Here is a 20,020-nt window from a genome sequence, read left to right on the forward strand (position 1 = left end):
AAAACATCACAACAAATCTAGTATATAAAAACAAATCCCCAACACCTGGCTTGAATCCAGATTTGTCATTAGAGGAACAATTTACCTTGGAGAATCATTGGGCTACACAAGACAACCTAACTTCATAAAACATATTAAAATATCCCCAACATGTTCAAAAAGCATAAGCATGAATATATCGGTGCAAGTAATTGGCAGCAGTTGAACGAATTCTTTAGTTATGAAAAGCTTACCCCTCCGTCGGGAGCCTGCCCTCTGCTCCATTCTGAGGAGCGAGGCTTAAAAAAGGGGGTGGAAGGGAGGGGGTCCTAGCAGTGGTCCCTAGGGTACTCCAGAAATGGGGGTCCAAAGTATAGAGATGCTGCTAGTAAGGTGCAGAAGAGAGGAATGCTGCCTGTGCTGTGTGGATAATGTGAGGATCAGCTATTTCTGTGACAGCGTGTGTTTGTGTGTGTGTTCGTGTGTGTGTGTTCGTGTGTGTGTGTGTGTGTGTGTGTGCGTGTGTGTGAAAGTGGCCTCTGACGACACTGTCAGCGACATCAGCCATGCCTCGCAAAGCACCCTGACCCTCCCACCGACCTGCACCCACATGGCGCACACACACCTCCCTTCTCTTGACCTGCCTGATCTTCTGATCCCTGCTGCACAGTCCAGGCACACATGCGCGTGCATGTTAGAACACACACACACAAAGAGGGAGGAGCAAAGAAAACGAGGGGAGTAGAAGGAGTAGTGAAACAGACAGTCAGCTTGAAGGTGAATGGATGTGCACACACTAATGTAAGAAAAACAGGAGGAACGGCAAAAAAAAAAACTATGCAAAAATGAACTTGGAGAAAACACTTGTCATTGGAAGTAAAAACTGTGCAGTATATCATTCTGAATCAATAATTCCTTAGTATTTTAAACTGCAGGTGCTGCTTCAGTGGACAGTTCCATTTACAATCTGTCCTCGGGCTGACCTCAAGGATGATAGGTCCAGACAGTCCATCGATCAGGAAAGCATAGGGTGCACACAGAACAGTACTGCTAGAGGCTACAATAATATACTATCACATTTATTTTTCAAGATACTGCAAGGGAGCATCTTCACAAACATTTAGATGTTAACAGACTATGTTTATAAAAACTATAATAATAATAATAACCTTCGCCAAGGAGGCAATGTTTTTGGTTTGGTTTGCATGTCTGTCAGTTTGACCTTTTTGTCAGCAGGATTACTTGTGGCCTGATTTGCATAGCATACACTTATTGGATAGATGAAGCAAGGGCAAAGGAAGAACCCATTTAATTTTTGGTGCAAATCCAAATCAAGTGAGGATACACAAAGCATGTTTTATCTTTCTTAGTAATAACAATTGTTTCCTAAAGCGTGAATATTTTGAGCAAGCCTCCCCTCAAGTTAGAACAAACATTTGGAAACACAGAAACATTGTGTTTAAACGCAGAGTGACTTCCCAACTCAGAAAAGTGATAATTGAGGGAGCATTTGAATGCACCGTTTCCATTGTACAGTTCTTTGCTCACCAAGTGTCATTCTAGTTAGGGTAAAGAGACTGTAGCACGATCATATGGTCTGTAACTCTGTATCATGTAGCCCTAATTTGTGTGACAGACTGAGCTAATTGATATTCAGAAGGGCCAAGGATGTGACCTGGCCCCAAAAGCAGGCTAGACAAAGGCAGATCAATGCGTGCTCTTGAAGTGTCTTGGCTGCCTATTAATCTGCCAGTCTAAGAGCATGTGAAGTGAGAACTAATCAGGTAACCAGATTAGGCTAATCCTGAACTTTTTATAAAACACAGAAGCCACGTCGAGGCTGCAGGGCTGATGAACACAGCTTTAAGTCCCCAGGCAAAACCAAAGCTTGTTTCGTGCTGCTGTCTTCTGGTCACCTGCTGCCTATCAGTCCTGTGAGTGTTCTTCACCAAGCTGAGACATACTGGCTGATGGTCATTCAGCAGAGATAGGCAAAGCCTGGCTTTGGAGCCACCTATGTGTAGGGTTGTGACTGGTCACTAACTCAATGACGGTCAAATCCCATACAATTAAATCCAGTAAGATGTCTGAGAGAACCGTAGAGCAACTTATAAATGACAATATAATAATTACTACGAAAAAATATTCTGATGGATTCAAAAGTGTGAATGTCCACCCATGATTCAGCCATCATGTGAAGACAAAACTTAACACCCTCTGCCTGCATCAATAAACTGGCAGATGTGTTAAGGCAAAGCTTAAGGAGAGACTATCAAATCACACAGTAAAAAGGATTTAGAAGTATCAAGCTCCACTTGGTTGATGTCAGATGGCGGCCGTCATAGTTTGTGTGTATGTGCAGTAGAGTCTGTGTTGCACTTAATGATGTCCTAAGTCTTTAAATCCTTTAGGTAAACAACACTGACTGTTACGCAATACACCGCCTGGGTGGGAGATTCAAGATAGAGAGGCAAGGGTGACTGTACTTATGTCAACATAGACTGAGGGTTTATTTTATCCCTTTAAGACATCCAAACTATAATGGGGGGGATCCCTGAACATTGATCTGACTGACACAAGTCAAATGACTCGAGTGCGCAGAGCCATCACAACCATGCTCAAGTGAATCTTTTATCATGGAGGAACTTCAGAATTAAATCAAACCATTATCCCTTGGTAAGTGCAATGTGCACTATCGATTACACTGTAGTCATACTGTAGGTACCTAACCTCTTAAGCCCCAAGCCTGTTTTTCAGGTTTCAGGCTCGAAAATGATATTCCCAGAACAAATGACCATATCTTCCCTTCTAAAAGGGTTAAATTAATAATCTTTTTTCTCAGAGTAATGATAAACCTGTGAGTTGGATGTAGGAAAGTCAGAATCAATATAGATGTTTTTTATTTTAAAGAAAATTCAGATTGAACATGGTAAAAAAACTGTAAATTATCGTGTCCGTCCAAATAATATTTTGTACTTATAGTGAAAACTAACCTTGAATGATGGGTTAGTAGACTAAAAGCTTTAGGAATCCAAAGTACAACATATAATAAGTACCCTGTATCAAGATTGATGCAAAACAAGTGACATTTGACCTTTTTAGACAGATTTCGCAAAAACACCCTCTTCTGGGGCCATTTGGGTGAATTTTCCTTATCTCTGGCCCCCCTTCTTCGATTTTGACATGTGACATCTCTTTCTGACCGTTACAGCCAATGGAATCGAAGGGAAATCGTCCCGCACACACTCATGTTAAAAAAAAAAGATGGCGTCTTCGAGCATTCAATCTTGCTACAGAGCGTAAGAATGGCCTGCTCTACTATTTGAAAACGGAATTGCAGTTTTATTGCTTATAGATTATCAGAACCTTTCAAAGGGGACACAGCCACATTGGATATTAACCTATGGATTAACTACATCATTGTTGTTATCGTTTTAATGCCATTGAAGACCAGTTTTGACCAGACAAAACCAAGGTTAGCCATGTTAGCGTTGTAGGCTACCTAGCGCCACATGTCTTGATGTACGTTTTTGTTGAGAACGTCGCGAGTTTGTATCTTTCAGTGTTGAGGTGGGCACCATTAGTTTCTGTGTCTTTACGATCATAAACGATGTGTTGGATGTGCAGCTAGGATAAGTAATAAGGGAGCTAGGAGTGATTTTCGGTGCAGTAATAGGTTAGCATTTTTCGCTCGGGCTAATTCAGAGGCTCACTGTAAGCATTGTGTATTTCTTTTGGAAAAAAAAATGAAAAAGATCAGTTAATTGAGTTTTTTCCTGTTATATGGATAAAAATATTCATAGTTTATTAAATATTAAGGTTCCTTCGACGTTGTTTCCTGCAAATGACGCGATTTCGCCCCAGGAACCGGGTCCGCGGGGCTTAAGAGGTTTTAAAATGCAGTACCATTAAAGGTTCAAGAGAAAGTGTTTTGGTGGTTCTTGGATGTTCTAATGTAGACAATGAACTGATTATCAACACCCTTACAGAAATTACAGAGATTAAAAGCACAGTTTCTTAAATGTCTTTCTTTTTCAAAACTGTTCTTTATTCTTTTTCTTTCTATTTCTATGTACATTTGTTTATTTTCTATAGTTTCTATAGCAAGTTAATGACATTAACCATGCCAAATAATCATGTTCCACAATTGAAGGTACTCATCTACAGTATGATTTATGATATAGATCAAGAGCACCACAACAAATGTTAGAAACTGAAAACACTTTGGTTGCCGCACATGAGTAATGTAATTCGAGACATAGTTGACTTATTTTCGTTAAATTGCAAAGTCATCACAAGTAAAAACATTTACACAACATCTGGTTAGATCACAGTAACCTTCCCACTTATTCTAGCCACAAGTGCAAACGAATTCTGGTCATGTGAGAACGATAAAACCATCTGCCTGCTCACATATGGTAAAGCCTCCATGAATTGTAGCTGCAGTATAGGCTAGCTAAATTCAAGAATGTCCTCCCAAATCACACATCAACCTTCTCTAACTGTTCTATAATAACTCCCATTCAAATGTAGGGAAGAAAGGCTACTTATTAGGATTATAGGATGTAGGGTTTAACAATTAGGAAAGAATATCTTAGTGAGATTATTTGAACTAATATCGATTCCCGATATCAAAGGAATGATCATGTTCATTATTCTCATTCCTATTGAAAACAAAACATTTTAAATGATCATGTTGTGATTTTATGCTAGGATCTGTTCCAAAATAGGAATTCAATTTTACGTCTGTGATATAATATCTGGAACATTCTCATTAAGAATGTTATTTTGAAAGAAATGCGTTAAAGAAAACAATGTGCTCCTCCAATGTATTAGCTTATCTTGCGATTTCCATAAAATTACAAACAATTTTCCGGCCCTAAAATGATTGATTGAGTATGAGTATGCCTATATTGGGGGTATTTAAACTAACACAACATAGTGAAATGTCACAGTTCCAGAGCTCCAAACATGGGTGTGTTGTAATAGCAACAGTCCCATCACATTTGATCATGGAAATGTGGGCACATCAATAGTATTCACCCAGCACTTAGATGTGGAGAGTGCCAATAGCTGTTGGTAGCCACATCTAAGGGTAGGTACAATGTATGGCTATTAAAATGAAGCTTGGTTCTAACCAGACTTTAAACAGCATATTCGTCATGTTTATTTTTGCTTGTTTATAATTTGAACAGCAAAGTCACATCATGTTTACTGTAATAGACCAATGAATTGTTAGGCCTGTGTAAAAAAAGAGTCAAAATTCTTCTACTAGGATGGGTTAAATGCAGAGGCCAAATGTCACTGTGTGTGCTGTGTGCTCTGCATGTGTGACCATTAAGGAGGGTTTCATCCCTCCCATTCTATCTGTCTATGTAGAGGAGTTGACCATGTTTCTACATTCTGTGAACCTATGTTAACGAAAACCATATGAACCCTGGGGGCCTCCCTCAACTACAGCGATGTCAAATATATAGAGAGAAGAAAGAGCAAGACAACTGAGTGTGCTGATTGGTTGAGGGCTTATCAGGGACACCATATTGAAAGCAGGAGGGAGACCCCTGAGCGGTCATATAAGGTAGACTGCACAATCCAATCAGCAATAATGTAAAGTTTCAAGCTTCAAGATATTTACTACTATTTAGCAGTACTTCAAATGTATTGAAACATGGCTACTTGAAGGGATTTTTCCAATGGCAGACATTACCAACTTTGACATCTGGCCCGTTGCTTGGCATATCTGACTTTGTGTTTACATTATGTGTTGGGGTGCATCTGAGATTAAAGAGGGTGCAGTGGTAAAGTGCTATTTTTATAAGTGGGGAGTGGACCAAACACCCTCTAGGGGGGTCCTCACCTCCTCTAGGGGGGTCCAGGGTCATGCTCCCCCAGGAAGATTTTTTTTTTTTTATATTGAAGTTAAAAGCATCAATCTGGTGCACTTTGAGAGCAAAATGAAGAGATCTATGGATACATCTCAACAGGCCATATGAAACAGAACTGTAAACAGATTTACTCATTCTTTATTCACATGAATATTCCAGCCAATCTCTGTTTTGAAACCATGAGCTGCAAAATGAGTGCCTTACCCCACTGTACAGGGGAGTTGGGTACTTTTTTAAATATACCTGGGCAAGCTCTGTTTTGCCGAGGTCCTCTGGCACTTGCGGGCCGCCGAGGGGTGGCTGTGTTTGGGGCAAAGCCGGCGAATCGGGCGTGAGGACGTTAATGTCCACGACAGTGGCCGCGGGTAATGTAATGTCCCCATGATCTGAACTGTTATTACCTGCAGTAGATGCAGTGTTACTGCTGGCGATTAGGGCTTGTTGTTTTAACCATTTTCTGATGTCCATCATTGAGTGCTGTGTAAGCACCTTGCAAATGACGAACGCGCAGCGGCACAGGTCACGCGCACCTGACATAATAACGTTACTTACCGTTTAAATTGACCAAATAAATGCAGCAGAATGTTATTTAACCACAATTACAATTTATTTTATTTCAACTATATTCTTCTTATTATTATCATTATTATTACTACTATTATTGTTATTATATATGTAACATTTTTCACTTAATTTTTCAAATGAGGGTGCATAACGACTCAACTTAGGGTGCAATGCACCCTTATGCACCCCCGTAGAACCGGGCCTGCATGTATTAATACTAGTTCTTTAGTTTTGGGTTCCTCTGAAAACTGCAAAGCACATCACCAGGACGGAGCTGCCATCCATGGAGGATCTTTACTCCCAGCGGCTCACGAAGAAAGCCCTCAGGATTACAAAAGACCCCCACCACCCTAGCCACAAACTGTTCTGTCTGCTGCCGTCTAGCAGGCGGTACCACAGCATCAGGTCTAACACCCCCAGACTCAGGGACAGTTTCATCCCACAGGCCATAAGACTGTTCAACACCTGAACTTTTGAAACAACATCCACAAAATTAATCTGGCTGCAATTTAGAAATTATTTATCAAATATATCATATTCAATCACTTGCATATAGACTCTTAATGCACTATTCCACTTTTTCCTTTTTGTATTTACTTGCACTAGTAAGTATTTTCTATCTCTATTTTCTCTTTCCTGCATTCATATAATAAGCACCACAGAGACAAGGGACAGTCATAGCTTGGTAGAAATGAAAAAATACATTTGAAAGTGGGAGTTAATTGCATACAGTATGTTAGAGAGCTGTTTGTGTGTGAATACATATGCTCAAGGGGATATTTCTGCCTAACAGTATTTCATCTTATCAGAAGTGACGCACTGCACGTTCAAGATTTTGCAACTAAGGGCATGTAAACATTACAGGTTTCTTTTGGATGAACTACTGCCTTATTGTGTTGCAGATGGAACAAACTGGACTTAGTTGTGACCAGGCCAACACAAACACACACAGAGTTGAGCAACACTCAAGGGTCAGGCTAAACACATGCTGCAGTATAAATAACCTAAATCAGAGGTTTCAAGGTACTTCTTGATGTCTGCAAGGCCATGAAAATGACACCAGAACCAGGTCTGTAACTGAGTCTTTAACACATAACCATCGTATCCATACATCAGGCATGGTATGCTAACTTAGGACACACAGGAAGCCTACTCCACCTACAAATAAATGTGTAACTGCAATAATACAGATCTCATAAACGTCCTTACCTGCTGTTATAAAACACAATAATGTAGAGGCATGATCACAAGCCCTTACGTTCCCACAGTCAAAAAGCCCTGCCTAAATCACCGGGAATTTGAAGAAGCTCCCTTCTGGCAAATTGTTTAGTTTATTTCAAATATAACTTAAGCTAGCTTGGCCGGCTTGCAAAGGGATTTAATGTAAGTCTTGGCAGAAAAAAAACTTTTGAAGGATACATATGCACATAAAGTGTTAAGATACTTTTAAGTGTTAGTTATAAACAAACACATTTTTTTTTTTTACAGTGGTAAGTGGGAAAAGGTAATGCAAAAAGGTCATTCTATCGGGTAAACGATGTATTTTGAATCCTAAAGTAGGCTGAGTCACAAAAAAAAACGATCTACTTTCTCACAGCACAATTGAACATGTACATTATCAAAGAATGTATTAATGTCAACACCAACCTCAGTCTGGCATCACAATTTCATGCCGTCTTGCTGACATTTTCTTTTGCAGGTGATGTATGTGAATATGTGAACTGTGCAAATTCATAGAGCAAACAATATAACAAGGAGAACATAAGAAATAGAGAAGGCCACCAGCCACATACAGACGGCAGATTTGAACAAAACCAGACCTGCCTGGGAAATAAACAGGAAACACATGTGCATGACAGATGGGCGAAGGGACCAACGGGCAGAGGCAGCAACACCGCAGGGACTTGGTCCCATCACTTTCTTAGTTTCAAGGTCGCATTGTTCATTAGCAGTTTCGCATTTAGCTTTGTAAACAAGGGCTTTATTGGGTACAACCCAACCACTAACAACTCATATAGTTCTAATGAAGCCATAAGCCCCACATTATAACTACATGTCTTTTATTTACAAGGTGTGGCTTTGTGCATACTTTGTAGCACAACGAACTGATTATGACACTAAAGTGGGCATAGTTAGGGCTCACACTAGGGGAGTCAAAGGTTCTGCAACGACTGCTTTTTTATTACGCACTAGCAAAGTCCCACAGTGTTTCAGACTATTATGTACATTTTAGTCAGCTTAAGGTGATAGCTGATGATAAGCTTTCATTTAAATAGAATAAGATTTTTTTAGAATAAAACAAAAAATGATTCCATAAGGCAGAGGGATCTAAAGGTTTTGAGTCATTGGAATGAAAAAATAGCAGATGAAATCATCAACTGGATATTGAGTGGTACAATAATGTGATGGTGGGAAAGAATTCCCGGAACATAGTAACATCACACACTCAAGACGGATCAGCACAACGTTGTGAGTTCAAGAGAAACTCACACAGATTAGTTACACTACTCAGCAGTAGAGTCAAGCAAAGACCTTCAGTTAGGTTACACACAGTGAGTGCACCAAGAGTGTTGGACTTTCCCAACAGTAAACTGTTGGCAGTCAGTTTAAATTGAAAGGATTAGTATGCCAAACACATGCCAAGAATTAATTTGATATGGATCCACACATAGAAGAGAGAAACAAATATAAATCTGTCAGGATATCATGTCGGCATTTTCAGTTTCGCTTTGTTGTTTGAACACTTGTTACTTTCCTTTCACCACTTTAACACATAGCATTTATTTTTTAATTAACTTTTGGCTTGTTCTAAAGAGGATAAATGTAAACTCACCACATGCAGTACCAACTGCAAACAAGCGGATACTTTTCGAAAGGTAATATAATGATTTGTAAACTGTGAAGGGAATGGGAAAGTGTAGATGAAAGCTAACAAAAACAGTAATGATTCAGACCAGTACAATTTAGCTGGTGATAATTGGTTAAACATGCAGTTGTGTTTCTGACGTAGGAAGAATTAAAAGAGCTTCTGTTTCACTTATATGCACAACAATAAGCTTTCATTCGGTTAAAAAAAAACGGTGAAATAAAAGGTAGAAAACACCTCAAAGGGATAAAGATTTGACCTTTTTTCTGCTCTGCTTTCACTTTACCAGGAAGTTAGGGCTAGGACACAATCACATGGACACAATCAACCAAGAACCAGAGAGTGATGGTAGAACAAAGAAGAAAATGTGAGTAGATGAGAATAACTGGAGTACATTACATTACAGCATGGGGGTGGGGTCCCAACAACCCCCACTCAGCCAACAGGAAGCAAGCCAGCAGGATAATCAATAACAGTGACTCCGATTTCACTGAGCCCTCCCTACACAACAAGCTCATGAGCCAACAACATTATGCTATCACAGACCCTCACAACTAAACCTTGTGACCTGTGGATTTATGAAGACAAAAGAATACTCCTCCCTGAAGCAGTAGCAGAGAACATTATATAAAGTGTGTGCTCCTGATGCTGACAAAAAAGCCAAGTTAAAGCACACGTTTTGTGGCTTCAGATTCAGGGCATGGCCTTTCTGAAATGTCATCCCCTGCTCTCCCACTATTGTTGTCTCTACAGCCATTGTTAGAGACAAACGGTTGCATGCGCCGGCCAAACACGCACAGGGGAAACGTAAGAATGCCACAGTGGATATACTGCATAAGCTTCATCATAAAATGGCCTTCTCTCTCCCAGTCTGTAAACTCTTACCCAGCATGTAGCTGTAATTGCAGCTCCACAGCAGAAATTAAGGACTGGGAACTGATTCGCCCAGCACCATGTGAAGTGCTATAAAAAGCAGCAACTTCAATAACAGTCAAGAAAAACATGGAGTGTTAAGAGAGGAGTTAGTTAAACTCGCAGTCAATGAACCATCCATGAGTATAAAAAAATAAGAGGGTTTAATAAGTAGACCTGGCTTTATGCCTTCAAATCGGTTGATATCCTGTTTATACTATTAGCAGAAGCCAGAGAAAAGGGAGAACATCTTGTACTAAAACTAAATCTACAATGCTTCATTGATTTCCGGTATCAGGAAAAGGTATTCAGATTTGTGGTGGGGCAAAGTTCAGCAAAAGGTAAGGTCTTCAGAGGGTGAGTCATGTTTGAGGCTACATGTTAATTATAATCAGCACAGAGAGTGGTTAGGAGATTTGAAAGTCATGGGTGTCTTCATTAGAGCAAATGTGTTGTTTGTTACTGCAACACTATGAAACCTGGTAGTATATTAGAAAATACAAAAAAGGAAAATAGAACAGTATAGGATACAAAATATATGGTGTGTCAAGAAACAGGCATTTTAAACTCAAGACATGAATATAAAGGTATTAAACAGGCAACTGATGATGTGGAGGGAGTAAATAAAGGGAGATTCAAGCCAAAAAGGAAATCCTGGAATGGAGTAAAAAATGTTAAACTCCCTTGAGTGGCAGTGGCGTGTGAAGGAAACCCTCATCTCAGACAGTTGCTGGAAAACGCACAACGCTTCCCTAAAATCCACTGTCTTCACTGCCAATTATCCGCCCACGCACAGCTCCTTCTTTTTTTTTTTTCCCGAAATACATAGGACATGAGTAAGAAAGCTTGCACTGGATACTATGAGAATGCCTGGAACTTTCCGGGACTACTTCTCTATCTACGGTCATAGAATAGAAAATATATAAATCAAACTTGTAAAACTTGACCCTTTGAAAAACAGAATTAGAAATTCATTGAATTAACGTTCCATATCCTGTCTGTGTTATCCCCCGACCTGATGGAGCTAATAAAAAAACATCTGATCTCACCTGTGGCTCCCTCGTCTTCCTCCTTTAGCACATTGTTGTCATCCTCATCATCCTCCTCGATCCTATTTGTTCCCTTTTTAGAGTTGTCCTTCACTGGGACCACGGTGAAGTTGGTAGGCATTTTTACACCATGTGTTTCCTCTCAGTGTCTCCTGTTTGCCACACTCTTATCTCTGTCTCCTCTCTCCTCCCTCGCTGCTGCTCCTTTCCCTCTTCCTCCGTCCAACAGCTGTCAGTCCTCTCCTCTGTCCCTCTCTCTCTTTCCTCAGTTGTTTGCTTTTTCAGGCTAACAGCGCTGGTGTACTTTACTCTCATGGGCAGAGGTGGGGTGTTAGTTCTGAGTTTTCGTTCCCTATCGCTCGGATTCTGCTGTACACCCATGTGACCCCAGCCCCCCTACGCACCAACTAATCAAATAAGGAAGAGCCGGACTGCCCCGCCCAGTGGGGGCAGTACCCGTAGAAACACACACTAACAAAAAAACATGACATGCATTTATGCTCATGATTGTGTGAGAGCATACATATGGCTTTTTCTGCGCCTGAGGGCAGACCAAGGAATGTCGCTCTGGTTCTCACACAACAAAAGCCGGCAGCCTTTTTCTAAGAGAGGAGGGAGTCCTGAAATGCCCTACTGAGGAAAGTTTGCACGCACACAAATGGACACATATACATATCCTCACTTCCTATGCACTGTTATTCGACCCCATGTGTATAGTCAGAAGTGGGCAGGGCTGAATTTAAAGACATATACTGGCCGTGGTCTAAACACACAGGCCAGTAGAGGGTTAGCACATGTGCACGCAAATGCTAACACACAAATTAGACGTCTGCATTACATGTACATCTCAACAAAAGCATAAAGTATGTCAGCGTGAAAAGACAATTAGATATACAAGGAGGGGGATGGGGAACTGATGGAGGCAAGTGAATGAATACTGCCGTCAACTTCATGCTCTTATCTCTCCATAGCAACTCTTAAAGACCAACTTCCAGGTTAAAGACACCTGTGAATAAATGTGTAGGAAAATGATGAATACACTAGATTTTCCAAAAAATATACAGAAATATACACTACAGTGACATCTGGCGTCGTTTTTGTAAGAAATTTTCACTTCCGCATAAAAAAGCCTCGGCACGTGACCTTCCTCGTGTGACGTAACATGGGGGAAACAAGGGGGAGAGCGGCCGGTGTAACGTATTAATAAACATGGATCCCAATGCTAGTTTCGACACAGAAGACACAGAAGAAGTTGAACATGAATATTCAAATGCATATGACGGACCACAACCTTATAATTATGAGCCTGCTAGGCGTCCAAGAGACCAGGAGCAGCCAAGGATTAGAAGAAATAACGGCCATCGGAGAGAAATTGAGCTGTGGTGTGAGGAGAACCAGTGGAGAACTGGGCAGCTATCTTGGTGAGTGACCGGCGTTAGCTACAGAATGTTAGCTAACGTCACATCACAACATTGTGAAGTTAGCTATCATATATCAGGCTATAACTAAAGTAGCATTGATAATATAGTAACGTTACTGGCAGGACTGTTGATACTGATCCCTAACATAAACTAATGCGCAAGTATCAGCCTTATCTCATGTCACCTAATGCAACTCCACACTACGGTGCTGTGTACCGGAGGGGAGACGCGAGATACGGCTGATACTTGACGATCTGGCGGAGAAAGGTTGTGGAGCCTCCGTTGATATGCCATTGTAAATGGCTTGATGGAAAGCAGGTGTGTAGTCGGGGAGGGTGCACAGCTGATTGCAGCAGGTGAGTGGAGGTTGAGCCCGGAGCCAGGAGTGACAGCCACCACGCACACACAAACAACACAGACAGGGGGAAACAAACAAAAACAAAGGAGACGGCTGGAGCAGTACAGCCACCACAGCGTTACCTAATGCAACTCCACACTATGTCTTACGGTGCCGTGTACCGGAGGGGAGAGAGAGAGAGAGAGCAGCGAAGGGGGGGGGGGGGGGGGGGGGGCGGGGGGAGAGAGATGTAATACGGTTTCCTGATAAAGCTGTGGAGAGTATGTGCTGCAGGGAGGTGGATGCACAACGCACCCAGGAACGAACGCTAGCTCCGGTCCTTTTTAGTGTGGACTCAATGTCCTGACAGGCTGGTATTTACGCAACCTGCACAAACACAATACTGCACAATGATTACAAATGGTGAAATACAATGTAAAACTACCGAAAAATACCAGCTCACTAAAACACAACCGCTCAACTCAACGCAACTACTAACTATACCCGCGGTCAGAGAGCGGAGATGTTTACCCTTTGTGATGTAATATGACGCGTTTGACGTATGACCTTAAAAAAAAGCCTTTTTTAAGAGCAGAGCTCAAAATTGCTCCTTTCCCTCTGAATTCCTGCCCTTATGTCTCGTAAAACATATCAAATCCTACATTCACTTTTTTTAATTGTAATTTCCAAGCAAGTTTAAGCATAAATGTAGAAAAAAACCAACCTGCAAGATGCTCTTTAAATAAAAGGTGAGTGATTCACTAGAGAGACAGACATCCACAAGAAAACATAGACTGAGAATATGCTCGCAGTCGCTAACATTTCTTAGCTGACCTTATGACCAATCCACGAACAATGAGTCATTTCCTCAAGGTAATGAGTGCACTGGAAATGATAGCATGAAGGTATTAAAACCCACCCAGCAACACCCCGGTTTGATGGGAAATACTCAAATAAACAATGCCGGAGGAAAGCAGCCAAAGCAGGTCATGTTGTTTTATTCATTAAGCAATGCCTTTTATAATGTGAAAGTCTGTGAGCCTCTTTTGGTTGCTTAACATCTGGAAACACACCCAGAACGAGTGGCCCTCTCCCCCTTAAGTACCCCAACATGACGACATACGAGATCAATATAGTGAAGGGAGGGGGCTGTGTGAAACAGGAAAGGGAGCAGGTAGAGTAGAGACAGAAGGAGACAGTCAGGAAGACATACCATTGCTTCTTTTTTAGCACTGCAACTTGTAATTATTAATATTTCCAAGCAATGAGCCAGAGTTTAGAGAATTCCATTAGGTACTATAATATGGTTTAGAGAGTGTATTCACTATAGAAGTATCCAGGATGTGACTACAGAAACATTTGGATGGAACTTTGGAACATTTAGAACTTGCCTATGTATATTATATTTACCAACAGGCCTTACCAGAAGGGAATAATACTAAAGATTTATTTCATTTAGTCAAAGCAAATTACAAAGTGTTCTTTAGGATTGATAAGCATATTGTCCACCTGAAAACCTAAAACTCAACGTGTTTTATCTATCAATATACAAGTCTCAATTGAAAACAAGAAGTACCATTTGGGGGGATTTCAGGGACTCATCTGTAATCTGTACTTCAGTATATTAGACAAAAGTGAAGGGTTAATTCACGGGAAATCTTCTCTTGCCATACACCATACTAAGTCCATCAGTAAAGCATCAGCCATCCAATCAGGTATTTTATAAATAGCTCCTCAGGTTTCAATGAAACATAATATTTCCAGTAAGTGGGTGTTGCATTTATTGGACTGCCTAAATGTTACAGGCAAATCAAATGCTGAGTGAAGGAAGGCAATACATTAATCAATTATTCATCAAAAAGCTCAATGTTCGAAATTGAAAACAAGAAGTCTCATTTTTGGGGGATCTCAGGGACTCATCGGAAATCTGTATTTCAATATATTAGATACGTGTGAAGTAGTTAATTCACTGAAATAACTTATCTTGCTATATACCAGATTAAGTCCATCAGCAAAGCATCAGCCATCCAATCAGGTATTTTAGAATGATATTCAGTTGGCAGGTCAGGTTTCAATGAAACATTATATTTCCAGTAAGTGGGTGTTGTTGCATTTATTGGACTGCTTCAATGCTACAGGCTAATCAAATGCTGAGTGAATACGCCTGGCAGCTAATGTACTGTCTGAAGCAGCTGCTGTTCATGGAATCACAGGGAATGTTTCTGTGCAAACTAAAAGGAAGGCAGTTTATTAATCAATACAGTCCTCTGAAAACTCAATGATCTCTAAGTATGATGGTGCTGCTGAGGTAACAAAGAGAGCACTTATCCACTCCCTGAGCGGTGATGTAACTGGCATCCGTTAATTGGTTTGCCAGACAGTCAGACTGCTTCTCAGGGACAGTCAGGGCATCAATGCTGGAAGGACAACGTCTCTTTTATGAGGAAGTTAACAACTATCCAGTGGACACTGAAAACTAGGCTAAACTGTTGTGACATAAGCAGTTCCCAGACACAGACAAAGCAAATGTGTATACACAGGAACACAAGGTTATTTATAACATTGCTGCATTCAAGACTAGTCTGTTGACAACAACGATACAATATGGAATCATACATTTTTAAACTGGACAAACTACACTACCCGCCTAAAGACACAATAGTATTGAGTGTGTGTAAGTCGCTTTGGGTAAAAGCGTCTAACAAGTGACATGTAATGGATAAGATAAGATAGTACTTCATTAATCCCAATTTGGGAAATTGTTGTGTTGCAGCTAGGGTTGCAAAATTCCGGGAGTTTTCAAAGACGGAAACTTTCCATGGGAATTAATGGGAATTTATGGGAATAAACTGGCAATTTTCAAAATTGAAGGTTGGTTCTTCATAGGGAACTTAAATACAGTTGGGGAAAGTATATTTTAACATAATCTTGACTAAAACAAACAGATGCCATTCAAGTACACTTGAATATCCATGCCATTCCTCAATCACATGCACATAGCACACTGCTTATTGCATGGCTATTGAGACCACACCCCCTACAGGCACTGTGCATTCCTCCATCACATGCACAGATCTTTTCTAAAAGACTGGATCACACTTTTGAGCCCAAAGCACAAGACAAATGAAGCCACACATTTGAGCCTGTGGACTACACAAAGTGAAGTAAGTTTTGATGATATTATGGGGTAATATATTTATTTAATGTTTAAATTGCAAATATCATACAAATGTATTCATCTAGTACAGTGTTTCTCAAACTTTTTCATACCAAGGACTACTTAACCAATACAAAAACACTCGCGGACCACCCTCCCCAAATATCCAGAAACACATCGTTTTTCTACAAATCGTGTACAAAAAAGTGGCAACATGTGTGGCGAAGGTGTAACGCTGGGCTATATCATGCAATCGAAAGTGAAGCTTAAGCTCGCTCGCGGAGATATTCCCGCGAGAGTGTGGAAAACTTAAATAAATAAACGTATTTAAAATATGGAATATTTCCAAAATTGCCCAGCTTAACTTTCCATGGAAATTTACCGGAAATCTTCCGCTCCGTTGCAACCCTAGTTGCAGCAGCATAAAAAGACATGGCATTGTACAATAACAATGAAAAAGACTAGAAATAAACAAGAAAGTACAAATAATGTAATGGAAAAATAATTATGAATTTCTGCCTGAGACGTGACTTTCTACAATATTGTACTGCATCCAGAGTGTCAATGCCAATCACAGATATATCATCTGTGATATAACTAACCAGGAAAATCATTTGGCACCATAAATCCTAGAAGATAAAATGGTTACAACTCACTCAGATACAACTTAAACCTCATTGAAAGCGGTAAGGGTATGCATATCCATGGCTTTAAAGTTATCATTATTTGTTCTTCAGAGACATATTTATTTGAATGTTTTCTGTAGCAACCAAAACAATAACATTAACTAATTATCTAAAGGGGGGTATAAATAATTATATTATGTGTATACAGTCTGTGTCTATGGTTCACACTGGCTCCACAGACAGTGATGCATTTATCTGCCCAAACAAGAGTTCCACTTTGTCTCCATACACTCAGATTTCTGATCCCGGAATAGATGTATTGATTGATCCTACCAGTGAAGATGGGAAGAGACTGGACTTGATACACCAAGTACAACCCAAGGACACTCAGGCTATGGAGAGTAACTGATCACTGATGCATACTTTCTTTTTTTCTTTCTTTCTTTCTTTCTAACGATAATTCCTACTTTTGTCGTATCCTCTTCAAATATCTCACATCTAACATTTCATTTGTTAACATTGCTGCTTTGCTATGTCATGCCTTATGATACAATGGACTGTGAAGAGATTTTTAGCGCCAAATGGAAAAAATAACTTCTAATATTTATTAAATGTTTTAATTAATGACAAGAATGTATTTTAATGTGAAAGCAGAACACAAGATCCAAATGTAAACAAAGACCTGTTGTTACCCTACAATTGATTGACACATCTTTACATATGAGCAATATAAGATGAGAACAAGACAAATACTAATGTTTTGTTGGAAAATAAAAAAGGATTGGTACATGAAATACATATATATCATGATGAATGTGATCTTTGAAGAAAAGTACACAATGTTCTACAATAGAGAAACATTCAAAGTACATTTTGACAGTAGGTAGCAGAGTCAGAAGATGTTCATGTTTGTGACTGCATAATCTGCCCTGCTACCCTGAATCCTCTCCAGTGACTGATGCTGCCCTCTGGAGGGGGCATGAGGAATGACAACTTGCATGTGAAGAACACTGAATGACTCCGTTTCAAATGAAAGAGAATTGAATACATCTAAATGATTTGATGGTGGTTAACAAGCTCAAAACAATTCTTTATCTTGTCATGTGAGTTTGGGTCATAGCTTTTGTCACATGGCATCTTCCCTTCCTGTATTACTTCCTCCTGCTCCTAAAACTGCATTGCATAATTATTTGACTGACAGAGGCCAGGAGGTTAAGAAAAGACAACCACTGATATATTATACTGTATTAAACTATAAGCTGTTATGGCTGAAGTTATGCAAATCCAATATTCTAGAGTACTTTAGCTCACTTAAGACAACCCCATCAGCTTTATGCCTTTTGGAGCAGGGTGGTGTACAGTTAGACTGTCTGAGATAATACAAGCCACCTTAATGGAACTTCCAGTATGTGTAAATCAGATAACACAATGGTTTGAAAGCTGAAACCATCACATACAGTGAATAGGCCTGATTCCTTTGCAACATGTCTGTTAGCGAGTAGGTAGACGATATAAAAACACTCACATCTATAGAGTGGTGCAGGGATGACGTATTTAACCGGAAGTAAGCTGTGCATGGGTTCCCTTGACAAAAAAGCAATGGGATTCCTCCATAGGATTTTGGAAAATAGCTTGAAATAAGGTCTGTGGAAAACGAACCCGTTTGATAAATGCACGTTTTGTTCAGCCGGATCATCTCCACACTTTTATAATTTGCTAATCATAAATAAAATAACTAGAAGCAAAATGCTAACGTTATGCTATAAGCGAACTACAGCAGGGTCGCACAAGTTCAACATCACGCCAACTTAAGATCGATATTTAAAAATACAGATTCAAAATTGTACAGGTTGAAGCGTTTGTTTGAACAGTTTGCAGGAGGCAGGTACTTGCTTTCAAGCAGAACCGGGGCAAACAAGCGGGATTGTTTACGTAATCGGTGTAATGACGTACAACGTCCTCGACAACTTCTGTAGTCCTATTCAGCCACTTGTTAACAACCATCTTTTTTCAGACAAACGTAAATTCTTCAAAAATCACCAGTGGGGTCACTGCTGATTAGGGGTGTAACCGTTCACACACATTTCGGTTCGGTACGTACCTCGGTTTTTAGGTCACGGTTCGGTTCGGTACGTTTTCGGTACAGCAGAAAAGATTATCACAAAACAAACTTTTTTTTTTTTTTTTTTTTATTATTATTAAACTGTGAATAATGTATTCACTCAAATAAATACAAAATATAATAAAATAAACATTAAGGTGCAGCATTTCGATGAACTGAAATAATCTGTATTTGAACTGTACTGTACTAGTACCTAAGCAGCCAGTTTGACATTATGACTTGCTTCTCATTGTATTTTCATGTTTTTTTAAAGAAAACTTAACTTGTCCACATTGCTTGCCGAAAGGCCAGATCTGCTGGCACTGGCACTAACAATGTCTCGTGCTGTGGAGAACACCCTCTTGCTAGGGACAGAGGTAGCCGATACAGCCAGGTAGCGCTTTGCTAACATGGCAACATAAGGATATTTGGCGTTTGTAATAGCTTTGGCTTGGTCTAAACTTTTTGCGAGTGGTGGAGGCTTAAATGCTAGTGGGAGTTGGGTTTGCACTTCAGTCTTTTTTCTTTTGGTACCGGTGATATTCACGTTCGGCTGATGTCTTTTCAAATGAGTGTGCAAGTTTGATGTATTGCCAGCCGCGTAGCCAATTTTAGTTGAACAATGCCGACAAACAGCTTTGGTTCGGTCCACCGGTCTTTGTCCGTCATCCTTGTACGTAACTGCAAAACCAAAATGTTCCCAAACCGGAGACTTCAATGATGCTGGAGGATTTTCAAGCTCAACTTAATCTGCGTTCGCCATTTCGACAGTTCCTCAAATTACTGACTAAATTTGAATGCATCCCTGTGACCAGCCCTCATAGTATGCCTCTCGTCCAATTAAATGACTTGCTCGCACTATGACGCGTTGAACCCAATGTGAGCAAATTACTCTGAATGCTGCGACGCAGCACCTGAGATTACTTCCAAAAAGTTGTTCAAGTCCTCCATTTTTTAAGTTTAACTTTACATTCGTTCGGTACACCTCGGTACACATGTGTACCGAACCGAATAATTTCGGTACGGGTACGTGTACCGTTACACCCCTACTGCTGATGTATTTAATGTCGTAGAACAAAACGTGATCCATATCTTAAATTTGTGTAAACCTCAGACCTTATTT

General features: G+C 40.1%; 1 protein-coding gene across 7 annotated transcripts in view; it reads right to left on the reverse strand.

Annotated features, from left to right (window-relative positions):
* slc12a7b (solute carrier family 12 member 7b) overlaps positions 1-20,020 on the reverse strand; it is an 80,742-nt gene that overhangs the window by 46,151 nt on the left and 14,571 nt on the right. The window contains exon 1 of one of the 7 annotated variants that reach the window (XM_079661772.1): positions 11,256-11,638. The exons of the other annotated variants lie outside the window; for them this stretch is intronic. Coding sequence (XP_079517898.1) covers positions 11,256-11,376 — 121 coding nt within the window. The 5' untranslated portion in view covers positions 11,377-11,638. Of the gene's footprint in view, positions 1-11,255; positions 11,639-20,020 lie in introns of those variants that run through there. 7 annotated transcript variants of the gene reach the window in all.

This window comes from Notothenia rossii (genome assembly GCF_949606895.1).
Source record: "Notothenia rossii genome assembly, chromosome: 12".
Taxonomy (NCBI): domain Eukaryota; kingdom Metazoa; phylum Chordata; class Actinopteri; order Perciformes; family Nototheniidae; genus Notothenia; species Notothenia rossii.